General features: G+C 45.1%; 1 protein-coding gene across 2 annotated transcripts in view; it reads left to right on the top strand.

The window, feature by feature from the left end:
* The window catches only part of LOC147465154 (uncharacterized), an 85721-nt gene that overhangs the window by 18890 nt on the left and 45945 nt on the right, over positions 1-20886 (top strand). Inside the window, exons 8-14 of one of the 2 annotated variants that reach the window (XM_086518506.1) lie at positions 113-1217; positions 1332-1483; positions 1555-1845; positions 1952-2132; positions 2315-2398; positions 3342-3764; positions 3845-3940. In XM_086518506.1, the coding sequence (XP_086374632.1) occupies positions 113-1217; positions 1332-1483; positions 1555-1845; positions 1952-2132; positions 2315-2398; positions 3342-3764; positions 3845-3940 (2332 nt within the window). Of the gene's footprint in view, positions 1-112; positions 1484-1554; positions 1846-1951; positions 2133-2314; positions 2399-3341; positions 3765-3844; positions 3941-20886 lie in introns of both variants that reach the window. The other variant, XM_086518497.1, reaches the window with a different exon arrangement.

Here is a 20886-nt window from a genome sequence, read left to right as displayed (position 1 = left end):
TTTATTTACTATGCTTTCATTCTTTTGGCTCATTGTCTTGATTCTTGAGTGAAGATTAATGTTAACCTGGAGGAAATTTTTCTTTAGAATAACTAACTTTCCCCATGTGCAGGGCTCATGGACAGGATTTGAAGTGCAAGGAACTGTCTTCTGGTCCCTTGTCTGTTAAACCTGCCAGCATTGAAGAGGTCCGCTTGTCTGACAAAGATGTTACAAGGAGTGATATTGATGCTGAGGCTGATTCAGTTGGGGTTGAGGTCACAGCACCAGAGTCACCTTTGCCCTTCAGAAGTCCCATTCGACTTGATAAGGCCTCATTTGATGGAAGTTTGGTAAATGCTAAAATGGTGGAGAACAGGAGCAGGAGAACTCTGTGTGGTAATGTTGACTCTACAGCAAAAGAGCTTCTTCACAATGATGTGCTTGATGAAGGTTCTGGTATTGGGAAGTGTTGCTCTTCAATTGAAGCAGATATGGAGGTTATGACGAGCAATGGCCCTATGTCGTCACTCGCATGTGTCCAAGGGCTGGAGTCTCAAACATCTATGGCAAATTCATCATCAAGCAATGCTGTCATTAGTGACACATTGTCTAATAGTATCCGAGCACGAAAGCTTTTTACAGAGGTAGACAAAAATGCTGCCGTAACACGGGCTGAAGTACAAGGTGGCCCAGGTAAGTCAGTGCAAAGAAGTGACAGAAGGGGGAGAAAGGCTTTGAAATGGAAGGGTCCAGTGGTAGATTCCTCTGGAGAGGCTGATTGTCAAGAGAGATCATTACAGATGGAGGACAGAGGTGTTTGGAGGAAAACACCTACTTCAGATGATACATTGTGGGTGCCGACCACGAAAGGCCTCAAACGCAAGAGAAGTGCTCTTTCTGGTCCAGATCCCGCGTCCTCTAAGGTGATGACCACTTTTACTGAAGGAAGTTCAAGAGAACATGGCGAGGCAGATTTTGTCCTAAGATGGGGAGGTCCAAAAGTGTCCCTCAGACCGCCGAAGGAAACATTTACCAAGCAGATGAAAGAATCTATCTTTATTAACAGTGAAAAGGTCTTTAAGCCCAAAAGAGCAAAATACCAAGACCTGAGCTCAACATTTGCAGTCAATCCAAATTCTAATCTCAGGGCAAGGTTGGCATCAGGAAAATCCAAGAACCCTCCATTCTCTGGATCCAGTATGAAACATGGAAGAGGCATTGCAGACAGACCTGAGGTAAAGTCTGTGAAAACAGCATCCTTGAGTTCTATACTAGAAGTGCCAAAAGCTGGGCCTCAGAGTAAGAAGGTTTCTGATACTCGATGCAATGTGCCCTTCAATTCTTTACAGTCAAGGGTCTCACAGACCAAGTTTAGGCTGGCGACTGATTTGACAGGTGGAGGAAATCCGGATGTTTCAGTTTTAGGTAAAGGAGATGTTAACGCATGCAGCCTTTCAAAGCCTGAACACCGAAAGCGAAGCTCTTTGGAGATGGTAACCAGGTGAGTTTCATGTGTTACACCATTCCTGTCGATATTATTGTGAATGGTAAGCTTACCACCTTTGGTTTCAGGCCAAGTTGGGTAAACAAAGTTTCTGGGTCTCAACCGATGGTGCCTGCTAGGAGGACGATGTCAATTTCACAAGCTTCAGATATGGAGAGGAAAATGGTTTCTGTCCCTCTAAAGTTTATAGCAGCAAAACGATTGGAGCCCGAAGTTTTACGCAAGGAATCTAGAAGTTTGCTTATTTCTACTGCTGAATATGACAACCTTTCAGGTGGGATAGTGAAAAGGTTACGATCTCAGGTCACCAACTCCAAACCGGTGCAGTATAGCCCAACGTCAGATACAGAAAGCAAAGGGTAATCTAATGTTCTGCATACTGACACTAGGGCTGCTAAAAAGGGATTTCAATGAAATAGGAGGGTTTATTTATGTTGTTTACTAAGATTGTTTTGTATGTGACAGGTGCAGTTCTGATGATGAAGATGAGGAGATCAAACCAGTTAGAAAAAGAAGGAAAAGCAGAAGACGCGCGAAGTCTACCCTTGCGCCAAAGATTACCCTACCATTGATATGCTGTATATGTGGTGCTTCATTGGTCCAACCTGACAATGTGATTGTCAAATGCTATCGCTGCGGCTTAGGGGTCAGTGCAAAGATAAAATGGTCTTAAAATGGGCATAGAAATTATACTAGTGATTAGTGTATCTTGTGTGATGTGCTTGCACGTATCTGATCGCCTACGACAATGCATTTGTGAGTTTTTGAGAGTGTACATTTCAAAATTGACCGGTGTCGGTTCTGAAGTTGGGTTATTTCCATCGACAGGTGCATCAAGCCTGCTACGGAATTATTGCAGTAACAAAAAGGCCATGGATCTGTCGACCATGCAAAGTACACACAACCAATATAGTAAGTCTAATTTTGATTGACGTCTTTGTACAATGTGCGTTCTGGTCTTTTCTTTTGTAAGCCAGGGGTCTTTATCATTTATCGCATGATACTGTTTGTACTCTTTTATGGTAGACTGATGCAAGGATAAAGATTCCATTGCAGCTTTGTGACTCTGAGGAGTATTCTGTGGGGTGTTGGTTAATTAACTTGAACAGAGAGTCCTGTTGCACTTTCTTTTCAACTTTTCCATAGATTGACTTGAGAGCCAGAGGTGTTGTTTGTCACTTGATGCTTTCCAGATCCTGGATGGCGTAAGGCAGCCATTTTCCTGCAATTCTAGCCTATTTTTATTCTTCTTTGCAAGTAACTGTGTGCAGAGTTTATATGTATATACCACATTACTCATTGGGCCTGGGCATTTTTGAACTTCCATAGTTACATGGACTCAATTTGTAATGGGAAGGCTATCGTGCTACTTGAGAGTACACATATATCACCGTCGGCTTATTGAGTTGGAGTGTTTTCTGATATGTCAGCGATTTTGGACTCAACATTGCAGAGGGAGGACTGAAGTGCTACGTGAAAGTGAGAGTGAAATGAAATGTCTTGCTGGTTGAAAGGAGAAAGACCGTCGTTCATAGAGCTTTAAAATTGAGAGTGAAAGGGATAAGCTTTCTATCTGCATAGGAAGAGCCTAGAAGAAGCCACCTTGTATTTTGAAATGATTCATACTTGGTCCTTTGGAGCCCTTCACAACTTGCCTTGTTTTCTTGTATGGGTGCACCTTTTTCTTTGTTTATTTTTTTGAAATGCCGGCAGGCATCACTAAAGCCATACAGTAGGCCCTTCAACTTGCCTTTCAGCTTGTTTCAGCCATCTTTTTGTCATTGCCTTAGTGATTGCTGCATAATGTGTTCCTTTAGGTTGGTCCCGTCGTCTAAGTTGTGTACCTCTATTTCAGGTTTGTGTGCTTTGTGGATATGGAGGGGGGGCCATGACCAGAGCAAGGAAGAGTGGAGCCCTTGCAAAGGGACTAGTCCAAGCTTGGTGTGATGAAGATGCCAAGATTGGAGCCACTTCCAACTCTGTTGCTGGAAACGCTGCAGCTGATCGCTCATCTGTTAACCCTAGTCATTGTGATTTGGGTAGTGAACAAAGTGGCTCTAAAATTCAAGATAGTGTCAAGAAAGATGGTGATATGGGGATGTCGCAAGAGGACTTCAAAGTCGCCAGAAATATTGTGGCGGATGGTATCGAAGATCCAACAGTGACACAGTGGGTTCATGTTATTTGTGCCCTATGGATGCCTGGAACTCGCTGCATAAATGTGGAGACAATGGCAGCTTTTGATGTCTCAGGGGTTGCTAGTTCTGCAAGAAGATCCGTATGTACAGGGTGAATTTTCTCTTTCAAGGTCTACTCATTTGGAAGTTAATAAACATTGCCTTTTTGACATTTGTGTAGGTATGCTCCATTTGCAAACGTGCTGGTGGAGCATGTATCAAATGTCGCGTTCCAAAATGTGGCACTCCTTTTCATCCATGGTGTGCTCATGGGAAGGTACACTTTTATAATTACCTTTTTACAAACATGTTATTGCTTTTTCTTTATCGTAAGTGCTACAGGATATTTCTATTTCAATAAGTCTCAGTCCTTGAAGAGTCAATGATGTAGCGGTTCAATGATTTTGGACATTAAGAGTTTCTGCTTATTTGAAATGTTTTGAGGTTGAGAAAATATTTTGACTTGTAGACCTAAGCTGAAAGGAACTAGGTTAGAGCTGTATGGATATTCAGCATAAATTCCATGTGGTTAATCATGTCATGTTTTGACTGAGTATCAAAACTTAAAAGACTCCTATTTTTTATTAGAAATTTGAGCATGTTTATTTTCTTTTATATATATAGAAGTTGCTTTTGTATATATAGATAGAAGAAGTGTGCATCCTCCCAAATATGGTCTTCACTTGGGGGGCAGTGGTGTGGACAGTTAATTAAGGGCCAGTAATTGGCTGTGAGATAGAGCATGCCTGCCTATAAGGCTATAGGCAGGGCAACCCTGATTACTCCCCTTTGCTTGACTTCTTGACAGTGACATGGACTCATAAGAGAGACCTTATATGAGAGTTGATCAATAGCTTTGGCATTTGGTTCATATGAAGGCCTCTTTTGCATCATCGAAGGGCAGCTTTGCAGTTGGTTCGAGCTTTCCGGCTTGGGCTAATGTGTTAACATATTATGGTAGTGATGTGTGTTGAAGGACAGCTAAAGCACTCTTTTTCCCCTTGCTAGGAGGTTTTCCTTTGTCGCTAGCATATACACCAATCATTCTAGGGCACGCTCTATCTTTATATTATCACACTCAAGAGTACTACTTCCTCTTGTGTGCCCTTGAGCTTCTCCTCATCTTTTCCATCTTTGTGTGCTTTCCTACAATTGTATTTCCAACAATTGGTATTAGAGCAAGCTTTAGAGTCCTAGAGAGTGTCGCTAGCATCCTCTTGGCTCATTCTCTCAGATTGAAGCGATTTTGGTTCGATGGCCGGCATATCCTTTGGGAGAGCTGCTAGAGCTTATTAGAATTTTCATTTGGGCTCATTTTGGTCTTCATTTCCACTTCTAACACCTCATGGTAGAGGTGATGTAGCCCATTGGACAGATTTGAAAACTAAAGGACAATCAATAAAAAAGAGATTAGCTGTGGGGAATCAATTGCAAAGGGAATTGAAAACACCAATCATGTTCCACATTAATAACATGGGGCACACAGTTCCAGCTAGTAGCACTTCTAGATTCATTTTAGTATCTCTTGTTTTGTACCTAGACATAGTATCAGATTCACCAGTTTGTAACGGATTGGTCTCATAGGTCATTTTGGCCTTTTGAAGACGTTAATATATCATCTCTCTCTCTCTAGAATTTTCAGAATGATTGGTGTATATACTAGCAACAAAGGAAAATCTAGTATATACACCAATCATTCTAGGGCAAGGTGTAGGTCTCCCCCGTAGGAATTGCAGAATTTGCAGAAAGCGGGTATTTGTTGTAATTTGCAGAAATTGCAGAAAATGTACGCCATGTATGCTTAATGTGGGAGAACATGTATGCATAATGTGGAAGCACTTGTGCGTGCAGTGTGGTCTCCTTTCGCCACAAAATTCCTCTCGTTTTTGGCAGCAACCAAACATAAGAAAGCAGAATGATAAGCCTGACCCCTTAGAAGATGCAGTTCAAAAGTGCAAAGAAGAAATGACCGAAACCATTAACAAGATCAACTGCAATCTATTAGGGACAATAAAAATGCTCGAAGATCGCGTTTTGGCCCAAGAAAGCAAGATCACTGCAATGGGAGATCGTGTGACGGCCCAAGACGAAGAGATTGCGTCACTCAAGAAGGAGCTCGGTGAGGCATGATCACGAAACACGCTTGAAGAGGGAGAATTGCAACCTTCTGTAATAGAAGAACTCTAACACAATCAAAGAGCAAGTGCGAGCCATCAAAGAGGGGGAAGAGCAGCATATAGAAATGACTTCTTCTTGGGTGGACGTTATTACAAAAACTCAACAGAAAGCACATGAGGTTGAGAAATAGATCGAGGTTGCCAAGAAAGGGAAAAGCAAGGAAACAGCATCCACAGCCACCATTATCAACCTAACACTAGAAGAGGAGCAAAGAAGACGTGTACTCTCTCTACATGTGAGAATTTGCGGCCTTAAAGACAAAGATAATGTAGACGAAGAGGTAAAAGAACTCATGGCTTTGATGGGGGTTCATGAGCCGATGCACTCAAGAGCTTGGAGAGTGGGCAACAAGAAAAATGGGAGTTCTTTCCTTGCCGCTCTAATCTCTGGCATTACCTCCTGCATATCGGCGACCTGTGAGAGGGTAAGATCATCCCCGAGAAAGATACCCGTTTTCTTAAGAGTTTGTCTCTTCTTCAAAAAGTCCCTCTTCGCTTCCATGGAGGGAAAACGAAGGATGAGTGCCCTTTCTTTTGAGGTTTCCCCCTTGCTCCCATTTTTCTTGTTGCCCACTCTCCAAGCTCTTGAGTGCATCGGCTCATGAACCCCCATCAAAGCCATGAGTTCTTTTACCTCTTCGTCTACATTATCTTTGTCTTTAAGGCCGCAAATTCTCACATGTAGAGAGAGTACACGTCTTCTTTGCTCCTCTTCTAGTGTTAGGTTGATAATGGTGGCTGTGGATGTTGTTTCCTTGCTTTTCCCTTTCTTGGCAACCTCAATCCATTTCCCTCATCTGCTTTCTGTTGAGTTTTTGTAATAATGTCCACCGAAGAAGTCGTCATTTTTTATGCTGCTCTTCCCCCTCTTTGATGGCTCGCACTTGCTCTTTGATTGTGTTAAGAGTTCTTCTATTACAGAGGGTTGCAATTCTCCCTCTTCAAGCGTGTTTCGCGATCGTGCCTCAACGAGCTCCTTCTTGAGTGACGCAATCTCTTCGTCTTGGGCCGTCACACGATCTCCCATTGCAGTGATCTTGCTTTCTTGGGCCAAAACGCGATCTTTGAGCATTTTTATTGTCCCTAATAGGTTGCGGTTGATCTTGTTAATGGTTTCGGTCATTTCTTCTTTGCACTTTTGAACTGCATCTTCTAAGGGGTCGGGCTTATCATTCTGCTTCCTCATGTTTGGCTACTGCAAAAAACGAGAGGAATTTTGCGGCGGAAGGTGTAACCGGCCTGTTAACTTAAAAAAGGGCGGTAGACTTTACTTCAAACCTTGATTTAGCTTTCACCCATTATTAGTCGTCTATTCTACCTGTGCTATAATGACACAAGAGAGGGGAATGGGATACAGATGCTAGAATGCATTTGTATGCGAGTCAGACACCAGATTGGCCCCTAAATAGGCGCCCCTTTCGGTATTTCTTTTGTCTTTAAAATAGGGAATAAACGCTGTGGTTCCCTACAAGCTGCCCCGCAAAACCTTGGCTGAATTTCAAATGTTCTGGCCCGATTTCGACAGCATAACTGTACTAGGACCCTTCACAATCTGTATTCCCACGCATTGGATGACTTTCCCGAAGCATACGGACACTTTGCAAAACATGGCGAGAATCTGCAGCACGCTGAATTCTCTGTTTTCCGCCCCGAAAATGCGCCAGATCACTTGTACAGCGGTCCCCTTGCGTCCTGGAGGTATTAGGGTCTGTTTAGGGCCGAAACCCTAAACCTGCAAAAATACACAGCAGGCTGTAATTCACTGTTTCGGGCTCCGTTTTGCGTGCCAGTCGCGTCCGTAGCAAGTCCTCGAGCTCCCGCACATGTAGGGCTACTTGCCCTTTGAATCGGACGAGATTTCGCACGTGAAACCTCTCTGAATCACCTGTACCTGCGGGGGATTAGCCGCTAGCTAATCCAGTACCTGTGCAAGAGGCTCTTGCCTCGGCAATCGCACATGAACCCACACAACTGTACATTGGACAATCTGATGAGCCCACTAGAGGGGCATAACCATAAAGAATAGGGGAGAGAGAGAGTAGTGAGAGGTGTGCAGGTCATGACATCCTGCACCTCACTGTTTTTAGCTCCTAAAATGCTCCAGATCACTTGTATTACTATCCTCTAGCTTCCCCGAAGCTCTTGGGACAAAAAGGCATCAAATAGGGTCAAAACCCTAAATCTGCAGAAAAATACAGCTTGCTGTATTTTCTTCTTTCGGGCTCTGTTTTGCGTGCCAATCGCGCCAATTCGTAGCCTTTGATCTTCTGCATCAGTAGGACTACTTGCCCTTTGATTTACACGAGATTCCTCGCAATAAATCTTGTTAAATCATCCTGTACCTGTTTTGAATTAGCCTTTAGCTAATTCGGTACCTGTATGAAATCATTCCAAGTGGAAGGAGTGTGTCCTTGTAACAACAGTGTATTCCACCACTGACTTGCATTTTTTTTTTCCAGAAAAGTGGCAGCTTTCCTGACTTTAAATGCTCCTTCCAACAAATGCTTTGTCAAACTGTTCGAGGAAAGAGAAAACCTTTGTCCTCTCATCAAAGCCATTGAATGTGTCAATGGACTCACTGATCATCTTCTTTGTATGGCTTTAGCTTATCCATTGACTCCAAATTATCAAAAGAGATAGTTTGCATAATGGGTACACCTGTGGGAGCCATCTGTACTCCCTGGCCAGTAACATGTTGATGTCCAGGTGTCATATTCACTGATGGGATTGAAAAACCAGCCATACCCAAGTTGCCTTGTGACACCTTGTGTGCCCTGAAATCCTGGGTGCAAACCAATGTTTGCATACATGGGGTTGGGCACCATGCCTTGCATACCCCTAAACACTATTCCTGGCATGCCAAAACTGCCTTGAACTTGATGTGCTATTGATGAAGATTGTATGAACTCCATAAATCTTGGATTCTCCATCAATTGCTTGAACATGGTCACAGCAATAACAACCTGCAAAGCTTTCTCTGCTTGGCCTGAACTCTCGCCAATTTCATGTGCTGTTGGAATAGGTTGTCTATCCTCTGAAGAGGAACCCTCTTCCTTGTTGCCATCCATCCTGTATCCGAAGAAAGACTCGTAGCCTTTCTCACTTGTATCCAAAGAAAGACTCTCGTAGCCTTTCTCACCTGTAAATCCAAAGAAAGACTCGTAGCCTTTCTCACCTGTATCTAAAGAAAGACTCTCGTAGCCTTTCTCACCTGTAAATCCACTCGATCTACTTTCAAACTCTCTGTGTTTTGAAGGTCATCCCAAACTCTCTCTGTGTGTTTAACCCAAACTGACCAAGGCTCACTTTTTGACGAAAAAGTGATTTAATCCCGTCGATGGAACCATGTAACCGGCCTGTTCACTTCAAAAAGGGCGGTAGACTTTACTTCAAACCTTGATTTAGCTTTCACCCATTATTAGTCGTCTATTCTACCTGTGCTATAATGACACAAGAGAGGGGAATGGGATACAGATGCTAGAATGCATCTGTATGCGAGTCAGACACCAGATTGGCCCCTAAATAGGCGCCCCTTTCGGTATTTCTTTATTCTTTAAAAGAGGGAATAAACGTTGTGGCACAACCTTGGCTGAATTTCAACTGTTCTGGCCTGATTTCAGCAGCATAACTGTACTAGGACCCTTCACAATCAGTATTCCCACGCATTGGATGACTTTCCCGACGCAAACGGACACTTTGCAAAACCTGGCGAGAATCTGCAGCACGCTGAATCCTCTGTTTTCTGCCCCGAAAATGCGCCAGATCACATGTACAGTGGTCCCCTTGCGTCCCCGAACCTCCTGGGGGTATTAGGGTCCGTTTAGGGCCGAAACCCTAAACCTGCAAAAATACACAGCAGGCTGTAATTCACTGTTTCGGGCTCCGTTTTGCGTGCCGGTCGCATCTGTAGCAAGTCCTCGAGCTCCCGCACCTGTAGGGCTACTTGCCCTTTGAATCGGACGAGATTTCGCACGTGAAACCTCTCCGAATCACGTGTACCTGTGGGGGATTAGCCGCTAGCTAATCCAGTACCTGTGCAAGAGGCTCTTGCCTCGGCAATCGCACATGAACCCACACAACTGTACATTGGTCAATCTGATGAGCCCACTAGAGGGGCATAACCATAAAGAATAGGGGAGAGAGAGAGCAGTGAGAGGTGTGCATGTCATGACATCTTGCACCTCACTGTACATAGAGGGTAAGCCAGCATTCCATTGAAGCTCTCCCACCTGTGACAACACTCAAAAACGAGCTCACAACTGAAAATCACGTTTTTGCCTTCTCTTTAAGTAGTAAACTGGCCTCAGAGTGCCAAGTGTCACTCATTTGTACATTTTCCCGCTTTAGACCCTTGGGTCTAAAAATATCTCACCTGCAGCCTGTTGACTTGGCCACAGAGTAACAAAATGATCCCCATGTCAAACTGCACGTAATGACGCGAAGACATCTTGCCGTCCAAATAGCAGTCCCTAAAGTTTAGGAGTTTCTGCCATTACATTCTTCTAGGTCATCCGACCCTCTTTGTACACTACAGCCACACCCAGAACTGAAATGTAGCCTATGTAGCAAAGGATTCCGCTTTGGCTGGCCAATGACCCCACTTTGGCTAACCATAGTCCTTGTCCAACCTTAGTGCTCTTTAGCCCTCATGCCTGGGCTCTCTCTGAACAGTTCCACACTGGCTATGCAATGCAAGGCAGTTAGATTTCCAGAGGGGTGTTCCCAAAAGGTAAAACAAACGAAATTCCCCAAAGAAAGAGAAAATAAACAAAAATGGAATTGCCACTGGTTGGTGATAGAAGGAGACCACACTACACGCACAAGTGCTTCCACATTATGCATACATGTTCTCCCACGTTAAGCATACATGGTGTACAATTTCTGCAATTTACAACAAATGCCCGCTTTCTGCAATTCCTACGGGGGAGACCTACAGCTTGCCCTAGAATGATTGTTGTATATACTATCTATCTTTGTTTCAGCTTTTGTATCAGCTAACCCATTATATCAACCCTCACCCCATGACCCCTCTCCATCTACCTCGTTTCAGTTTCAATTTCAATCTTTCAGCTCTTTGTACTTTTTGTACTCAGACACTATCAGATTCACCAAGTGTAACTTTAGGTCTCACAGGTCACTTTGGCCTCTTGAAGACGTGAACATAACATTCCATTTATTTTCATCTCTCTCTCTCTCTCTCTCTATTAGGGTTTCGCCTATGTCGCCTTCAGCGAGGTGGTTCAATGCCCTCTCCCGTGCTGTCTGCAATTCCTACGGGGGAGACCTACAGCTTGCCCTAGAATGATTGTTGTATATACTATCCATCTTTGTTTCAGCTTTTGTATCAGCTAACCCATTATATCAGCCCTCACCCCATGACCCCTCCCCATCTACCTCGTTTCAGTTTCAATTTCAATCTTTCAGCTCTTTGTACTTTTTGTACACAGACACTATCAGATTCACCAAGTGTAACTTTAGGTCTCATAGGTCACTTTGGCCTCTTGAAGACGTGAACATAACATTCCATTCATTTTCATCTCTCTCTCTCTCTATTAGGGTTTCGCCTATGTCGCCTTCAACGAGGTGGTTCAACGCTCTCTCCCCTGCTGTCTGCAATTCCTATGGGGGAGACCTACAGCTTGCCCTAGAATGATTGTTGTATATACTATCCATCTTTGTTTCAGCTTTTGTATTAGCTAACCCATTATATCAGCCCTCACCCCATGACCCCTCCCCATCTACCTCGTTTCAGTTTCAATTTCAATCTTTCAGCTCTTTGTACTTTTTGTACTCAGACACTATCAGATTCACCAAGTGTAACTTTAGGTCTCATAGGTCACTTTGGCCTCTTGAAGACGTGAACATAACATTCCATTCATTTTCATCTCTCTCTCTCTCTCTCTCTCTCTCTCTCTCTCTCTCTCTCTCTCTCTCAGGGTTTCGCCTACGTCGCCTTCAGCGAGGTGGTTCAACGCTCTCTCCCCTGCTCCCTCCCCCCCCCCCCCCCCCCCAATGCTATCGTGCATACCCCACCCCCCTGTTGTCACGTACTTGCTTTCCCGCCCCCAGGGTGTCGTGTGCTCAGCCCCCCAACCCACTTAGCAAGAGCCTGACCCCTGTCTACAGAAAGGGAAATCCAGAATTCGGAGATTTTACAGAAAGAGGAAAGCATGACATATTTGCAGGATAAATTTTGTTGTCTTTTCAAAAATATTGATATATGCTTGATGTGGGAATGAACGTGTATGCATAATGCGGAAACAACTACACACATAGTGTAGATTCTCTCAAGAACTCTCTGCCTCTCCCTCTCCTTTTGCGGCTCTCGAAGATGAAGAAACAAAACGGTGAAGACTCCCATCTGGAGGATGCCATTCAAAAATGCAAGGAAGAAATGTGTGAGACCATAAACAAAATTAACCGCAATCTTTTGGGCACAATAAAATTGCTCGAAGAAGGCGTGTTAGCTCAGGAAAGCACGATAACCAAACTTGAGGATCGTGTGACGGCACAAGCTAAGGAGTCCGAGTTACTCAAGAAGGAGCTTGCAGAGGTGCAATCTCACGAGAGACACTCGAAGAGGGAGAGCTCCAACCCTTAGTAATTAAACAACTCAACACAATTAAAGAACAAGTGCGGGCCATCAAAGAAGACGAGGAGCAACACAAAGAAACGACGACTTCGTGGGTGGATGTTATTACAAAGATCCAACAGAAAGCGAACGAGGCCGAGAAATGGATCGAGATCGCCAAGAAAGGGAAAGGCAAGAAAACAACCCCCACACCCACGATCATTAACTTGACACTAGCAGAGGAGCAAAGGAGGCGTGTGCATGCCTTACACGTAAGGATTTGTGGCCTAAAAGACCAAGACAATGTTGATGAAGAGGTAAAAGAACTCATGAGTATGATGGGAATTAATGAGCCGACACATACGAAGTCTTGGAGAGTAGGCAATAAGAAAAGTGGAAGCAAGGGAGAAACATCAAAGGAATGGGCACTTATTCTTCGTTTCCCCTCCATGGAAGCAAAGAACTTCTGAAGAAGAGACCAACTTTTAAGAAGACGGACATCTTTCTTGGAGATGACCTCACACTCTCGCAAATTGCTCATATGCAAGAGTTAATGCCGGAGATTAGAGTGGCAAGGGAAAAAGGCAAGATTGCTTTTTATCGAGATGGAAGGGTTGTTATATTGGAGCGATTCTCCACACAACGGTGCGAAACCTATGGGACCACACTAAAGATGGCAATATAGAATTGTAATGGGGCACTCCGTCTTGATGTAGGGGCATTTGAGGACAGTTTTACGGGGAGAGACATCGTCTTTTACTCAGAGACGCACTAGGCATCGGGACAAAATATGCCATATGTGACTTGATAGAGGTGGGAAACAACTTGTTGAGCAGAGACTAGATCAGAGCACAGGGACGAAGGATCAAGAGGAGCAGAAGTCCTATTGAGAGAGGAGTTACAGCCTCTTGTGCACATTGTCTGAAGAGATGATGGGGCCAGATACATGTGGGTGAGATTGAGGGCTGAGACGAGTAGATCTTGTACATTGCTATATGCTACTTTGGCCCCAACACTTCAGTGTATGCCGCACCTAGAGGACAACCTCTTTCTCGGTACTAGACGAGGACATATGGGAGTTTTCCAGAGATGGTGACATCATTCTCTTGGGGTACTTTAATGCCCGCATGGAAAATTATGAGACAACCTTTTATGATACTTCAGGTGAGATACTTAGAGAGCTTGATAGCAAGGATATGGGGCTTGACAGATGCTCACATGATGAGTACACCGAGTACGGGATATATCTGATAGAAATGGGAGCATGACATGGATTGGCCATACTTAATGGCTTACAACAAATTCCAGCAGCACTTGGGTTTGCTTGCTTCCCTCACAGACATGGGGCCAACACGGTGGACTAAGTCATGTCACAGCTCAACTTCATTCCCTGCATTCAGGATTCACAATAGGATCCAGAACAGTTGGTATAACAGTGGATCATGCTCTCTTGACACTCTCAGTCTCCTTTCAGTACAACACAACTCATGTGTCGGGAGGGAGGACACATACCTGCTACACGTTTATACTAGAGACTGACTCTGTTTATATAGAGGAGATCTATGGACGTCTTTGTATAGCAGCCAGGCCAGGACTCTCAGTGGAAGAGATCACCACTTTGCTGATTGAGACATTACATGAGGCAGCAGCAGATGCATACCCACACACTCAGCCTTATCAAGACGCCATACTGGAAATATGCCTCAAAAGAGTTGGTATGACGAGGAATGCAGAGAGACTAGAATACAGCTTCAAAGGGAGCTTCTCCTAGGGGTAATCAATCACAGACAGTCTCCGATAGCCTTCCGACGCCTTGTGCGAAGGAAGAAGCGAGCATTCCTAGCTCAGATGGAACGTGACTTATATCAGTTGTTCTTGAGTAGAAACTCGAGAGAGGTATGGCGCCTCTTTCATGAGCACTCCCCTCTTCCAGTGATTACTTACCCTGATGTGTGGGGTCAATATGCAACATCCTTATATACGATCCCTGGACAGACACCCCTTCTAGATCCTCTGGAACCATGCCCACCTAGAAGTACCTTCTTTACCGTTGAGATGGTAAAGACGGCCATTGACAAGATGAAGACTAGGAGGGCGTATGGCCAAGATAATCTAGTAGCAGAGCACTTTACGCATGCTAGAGATATGTTGGAACTTGACAGAGGTTCTTGTAGTTTTGTTAAATCGTGTCATGTGTGAGCGTCTGCCTGAGACTTGGAGACTATCTATTATTGTGTCTATCTTCAAGGCAGGTGATCCTACGGAGCCTGGAAACTACTGTACTATTATGATTGGACACACACTGGTACGATTGTATGCATCTATCCTTGAGGAGCAGTTGAGTAGATGGCCGGTTTCAAGAGAGGCTTCTCCACCCTTGACCATATTATGACTTTCAGAGCCATCATTGAGGAAGGTAGGGCACATGGGAGATAGATTTATTGTAGCTTTGTGGACTTCTGCAAAGCATTTGACATGGTGTGTCACAAACTGCTGACGTGTCAAAGCCCTGAAGAATGGAGCCAACTTACAGAAGCTGGCCGAGGGACCTAAACCCTAAGAAGAACAAGTGACAAAAGAAGAAGTCTTACCAACTTATGGGGACCCCGTCCGATGGGGCATCAAGTGACATAAAGGATTAAAATAAAGCAGGATCCACACACACAGGAAAAAAAACTGATGACATGGCAGATTTCCGAAAATTGCGTTAGCATGATGACTTGGCAGGTTGTACGGATTTCCGCGTTTTGCGTTGGCTGATGACACATCAGCTGTACGGATTTTCATAAATTATGCAGACAGCTTTTTGGCTCTGCTTTTGGACCAGAAGCTTTTAAGTTTGAAGGTTTTTTATTATAAACCGCTTTTGGGGCCTAGGGCCTTTAAATACGAGGTTAGGGCTCATTCTCTGGCATGCTTCTTGGAGAAGGTGCAGAGTCTGGAGTATTGGCTTGTACTGTGTTGATGCAATATAAAGAAATACTGAAAGGGGCACCAAGGTTTGGGGCCAATACTCTCTGGGATGGAATGTCGCCACTCCGTGTCGCGTGTCGTCTCTCTCTCTTTCTATTCAATTGTTATTGAAGTGCTAAAAGTCTGTTCAGTCTGTTCTTTGCTAATGGCACGTGGTGCCCGTCTTGTGACATGGTGCTTAGTGCCAGATTGATGCGCAGGCTGCAGGAGATGGGAGTGCCCAATGAGTTAATAGGGGGGATCATGCCGCTATAGAGATCAATGATGGGACATGTGCGCACTTCAGAGGGGATATGTGATTTGGTTCACTCCACTATTGGAGTGAAACAAGGTTGTCCATTGTCTCCTACCTTATTTGAAGATGAGGTTTCTGATTACATTGACAGAGAAGGTGACAAAGGTGTCCAACTAGCATGGACATGGATTCCATTGTTATATGCTGATGATATTGTGTCACTAGAGTGTATGGAGCGACCTTTGGATGCATTGCATAGGTTTGCTGAGGATAGTGGATTGTCTGTAAACCTTGGTAAAACCAAGGTTATGGTGTTTAACACCACACTGTAGTGGATCAGGAGATCAACACCCACATTCACTTATGGTCAAGAGACCGTGGAGTACACAGATGCATGCACCTATCTTGGGGTAGTCTTCACTAGGCCAAGGTTTTCCTTGAAGAGAGTAGCAGAGACTAGATTGACTAGAGCGTTTGCGACCTTTGGAAGATTGGAGAGAATGTGTTCGCAAGTGCAGTCCTACGAACCCCAAACAAAGCTCTGGCTCTTTGATACCTTGGTAGCTTCAACTATGCTCTATGGGGTTCAAGTTTCGGGACCCTCTGTGGGTCAGGTGTAACAAACTTGGACACCCCATGTCACGAGGACGTGGCAGTTATTAACCATGTCACAGAGATGTGGCAACTGCTAACCTTGGTTGTTGGTTTCTTTCCAATGGGGTTTATTTTATTTGTTTTGAGACCCTCTTTTTGAAGTAGCAAACGGTCAGACATTGTATGGCCAATGTGAACGGTAGATTCACCCGCAGACGGGAAGTGGTCGGCACTGGAATTCGTATGGTAAGAGGATGTCTAGGCTCAGAGCAAGATCATATAGGTTCCCCCGTCGCACTTAGCAAGTTGGTGGATACTAGGAAGTGAACTCAATTAAGGCGTAAAGTCAAGGTGGGACTACCAACAAAAAGTATCCGACAGTTGGGCCACATTGCACTTTTGGATGCGGCTCCAATGAGGATAGATGGTCAGAAGACCAGTGGGAGCCCAACGGAAGCATCTCCTAAAATTTAGGGAACTGCTATTTTGGGCCGTGAAATGTGTTCGCGTCATTACCTCCGGTATGACTAGGGGAACACTTTATAACTCTGCCGCGAAGTCAACTGACGCGTCGGTTGGGATATTTTTAAGCGGCGAACCCGAAACGGGAAAATGCTTGAAAATGCGCCAAGTTTCACATTTTGGTGAACTTTCCTCTTGAAGAAAAATGGGCGCTGATTTTTATGCTGGGAGAGGCCTCATTTCAGCTTTTGTCACAGGTTAAGAGCTATGGAGTGCTTCCTTTCCCTCTCATGTACAGTGTGGTGCTAGGAGTGATGCCCTGCACACTACACACTGCTCTCTCTCCCCCCTACGTGCAGTTATGTGATGCCCCACAAGAGGGCTACTCATTTGACTGATGTACAGTTGTGTGGGTTCATGCTTTTGTGCTGAGGCAAGAGCCTCCTTGAGCAGGAACAGGGGTAGCTAACTGTTGCTCCAAAGCAGGCACTGGTGAGGGTCATAACCTCACCGTACAGGTGCAAAATCAGCGCTGTGTATGCGCTGTAAATTCACTGTTTTTCAGCCGTACGGACGCCAGGATCATTGGGAATCGTGCCCCACTGGCAAAGGACAGTTAGGGGACCGTTTGGGGCTGAAAACAGGGCAAAAACCAGTAAATACAGCGTGCTGAATTTACTGTTTTTGGACAGGAATCAGAGGGTATACGACAGTGCAAGCGAGTTCCAACAGGGGAATTGGTTTCGCGCAAGTTTTGGGGCTGTTATGTTGCCGAAATTTGGCCAAATCAAATGGTATCTAGGTGGATACACGTGAAGGATTCCCAGGACCTTACCTTGTAATTTACCCTCCTAAAGAATAAAGAAATACCGAAAGGGGCGCCAATTTTGGGGCCTACAGGTTGTCGGCGTCTGCTCGGAGCATTCTAGCTTCCGAGCTGTGTGTGTGATTAAGTGTTAATTCCCATTACAGGTTCTCTTTGCAAAGTGCTCTGTGTGTGTGTATAAAGTAAAGAATTTCGGGTGAAAGCCAACGCCTACCCCCCTACGGGCTGGTTTCATGGTTCCATCGCCGAGATAGCAATCACTTTTTCCTCAAAGAGTGAGCCTGGATTGTTCAGGGTAAAGACACAGTGCAAGAACGCGGGGATTACACTATGGCCGACAAGGGGAAGGGAATTATGGAAGAGGGTTTCTCTCCAAAGGACAGGCAGGAGATTCCTATGGTTTTTGAGATTGGCGAGAGCTCACGGCCACGTCAGTCTGTACCTCCTGTTAACGTGAATGTCCCTCGAGTAGTACAGGGCTTTATGACAGGGCAACTTGAGGATGATGCGTTTAAGACTCAATTAGTTGCCGCGGTGAATGTCTTTTCGCAGTTGGTGCAGAATCCGAGGTTTATGGAATTCTTGCAAGCGCCACCAGTGCAACAGCAAAATAGGCAACCTACGCCGCGTACGGAGCTTGTTGAAGCTCAAGCCCAGGTACTTCATGAGGCGCAGGAGGAAAGGGAACACTCGCATGTTGCGGAGTCGGGGGCTCCAAAGCAGGTTTCTCCCGTGCTTGATCAGGTGGCTAGAACGCCTATTCCACAGGTTATGCCAGTTCAGCCCGCCACCTTTCAGAGCCAGCATGCTGTCTTGAATGGACAGGGAGCTGGATACCAGGCTATGCACTCAGTTTTTCCACCACCCACGGTACATCCTGGGTATTTCGGGGGTGGATCAGTGTTCCAAAGTATGGCTGGTTATGCGTCTGGAAGTCAGCCGTACATGCCAGGAACAGTGTTTGGGGGTATGCAAGGCATCATGCCAAACCCCATGTATGGTACTATCGGCATGCAGCAAGGTTTCCACGGCAACCAGGGCCAGTTTGGGGTGCCACAGGCTCATTTTGGCATGGCTGGTTTTTCTGGACAGCAGCCAGATATCGCACCTCTGACGCAAAATGTGAATGGCCAACACGTGCCGATCATGCCTAGTACAGTGCCCATGTTGCAGACCATCCCGTATGACAACTTGGGGGCACTAGAGAAGCCGAAGGCTTACAAAGAAGGTGGTGCAGCGGTAAAGTTCAGTACCTTCAGTGGTTTCGAGGACAAGACCAAGGCACTTACTTTCCTCCAGCAGTTTGATACAGCTTATGCGGGAGGGAATTTTACAGAGGCCTCGAAGGTCAGGAAAGCTGCCACTTTCTTAAAGGACAATGCGCTTACATGGTGAACGACATTGTTAATGCAAGGACAGGCACCCGCCACTTGGGTTTACTTCAAGCAAATGTTTGCATCTGCTTGGCTATCAAATGAATTTGAAGCCGATGTCCTGACAGATTGGCACCAGCTTACGGCAGCTTCGTGCAAGAGCTTGCTGGAGTACAATAGGAGGTTTTGTAAAGCATTACTCTCAGTGACCTCCTATAGATTTGTGCCATTGACAGAGCAGATAGAGAAGTATTGTTGTGGGCTGCCTAAAGGGCTTCGCGATTACTGTACAAAGAACAGAGTGGCTACCCTTACTCAGCTTATGGAAGTTGCGAACACTGGTCTTGCCCTGTTGAAAGGAGAGGACAGTGGATTTCCGAGCAGTGATAAAGGAGGGCAGCAAAAGAAAAATTCAGCGAAGAAGCCCTTTGTGAAAACGGCTCTTGATGCGTCACAGGGGTCAGAACAAGCCACCAAGGACAAGGATTCAGCTGGGACTTCTGGAGCGCAAGCAAAGAAACAGAAAAGGAAGCCTTTTGTGCGCAAGTCGCTCGAGGAAAAGAAGGTCCTAATGGCTGAGAACAAATGCTTTATATGCGAGCAGCCTGGTCATATTTCTATAAATTGTCCACAAAGGAAAAGGCCAGCTGACTCAGAGGATAAAGAAGACCAGAAAGGCAAGAAGCCTAAACCCACGGCAGGTTTAGTGCCGGACATGGTGGGTGACAGGCCCAGCACAGATGCCAGTGAGTTATGCAGGGCATGGGGTAAAGTTAGGGATCAGACGGCACTCATCTTCTTTGATCCAGGTGCCAAAGCCAACTTTATCTCACCAGAGTTAGCTATGAAGCTCGGCATCAAAGCTGAAGAGATGGGGTACACAGCAGAGGCAGGGTTGGCATGTCCTGGCCACTCAGAGTGTGTTACTCCTATCATTGGAAAACTGCGTCTGCATATTCAGTCGTATGTGGACACTGAAGAGTTTTACATCATGCCGCTGGAAGGTTGTGACGCCTTGTTGGGGATCCCGTGGATTTTTCGAGTGCATGGAGTCTTGGATGCCTACAACAAAAAGATCACTGTACAACATAGGGGCAAAACTCACATCTTGGATGTAAAGCTTAAAGGAGAGTCAGTCCCTATTGTATCTGCTTCTGCTATCACTTCTGTAATAAAGAATCATCTTTTTGTGTACTTGATTTTTGCACGTGATGTCTCAGATAGGGATCAGTCAAATTTATCTGTGTTAGATAAAGAAAGGTCAGCATTTTTGCAAAAGTTTAGTGACTGTTTTTCTGATTCATTACCGTCGCAATTGCCGCCAGAGAGACCTGAGGACCATCGGATAGATTTGGTGCCAGGGTGTAGCCCACCAAATAGACCTCCCTACAGGGTTAGTGCGGCGCAGCAGAAAGAGATTATGGGCCAGGTTGAGGAGTTATTAGAGAAGGGGCTGATTCAGCCTAGTTCTTCACCCTTTTGCTCCCCAGTGCTCCTAGTGCAGAAGAAGGATGGCTCATGGCGCATGTGTATTGATTACCGTGCGTTGAATAAGAATACCATCAAGAATAGGTTTCCTTTTCCTCGCATTGATGATATTCTCAATCGTTTAGAGGGTGCTGCAATTTTCAGCAGGATAGACCTGAAGAGTGGGTACCATCAGATTCATATAAGCCCAGAGGATGTGCACAAGACTGCGTTTAGAACGACATTTGGTCTTTATGAGTTTCTAGTGATGCCGTTTGGGCTAACAAATGCTCCTGCCACGTTCAACAGAATGATGGACCGGATTTTCCGCTCGCATCAACAGTTTGTTGGAACATTCTTCGATGACATGATTGTGTATTCGAAGAATGAAGAGGAGCATAGGCGTCACTTGACCATTGTGTTCGAAGAGCTGCGCAGTCACAGGTTACTTGTCAATCCTAAGAAAACTGAATTCTTCCTTGAAGAGATCCACTTTCTGGGCCACATAGTCTCAAAGGATGGTGTTAGAATGGATCCCGCAAAGG

This window comes from Adiantum capillus-veneris, chromosome 1 (genome assembly GCF_014529385.1).
Source record: "Adiantum capillus-veneris isolate H3 chromosome 1, ASM1452938v2, whole genome shotgun sequence".
Taxonomy (NCBI): domain Eukaryota; kingdom Viridiplantae; phylum Streptophyta; class Polypodiopsida; order Polypodiales; family Pteridaceae; genus Adiantum; species Adiantum capillus-veneris.
Note: the sequence above shows the minus strand (reverse complement) of the source record. Positions and strands in the feature narration are given on the sequence as shown.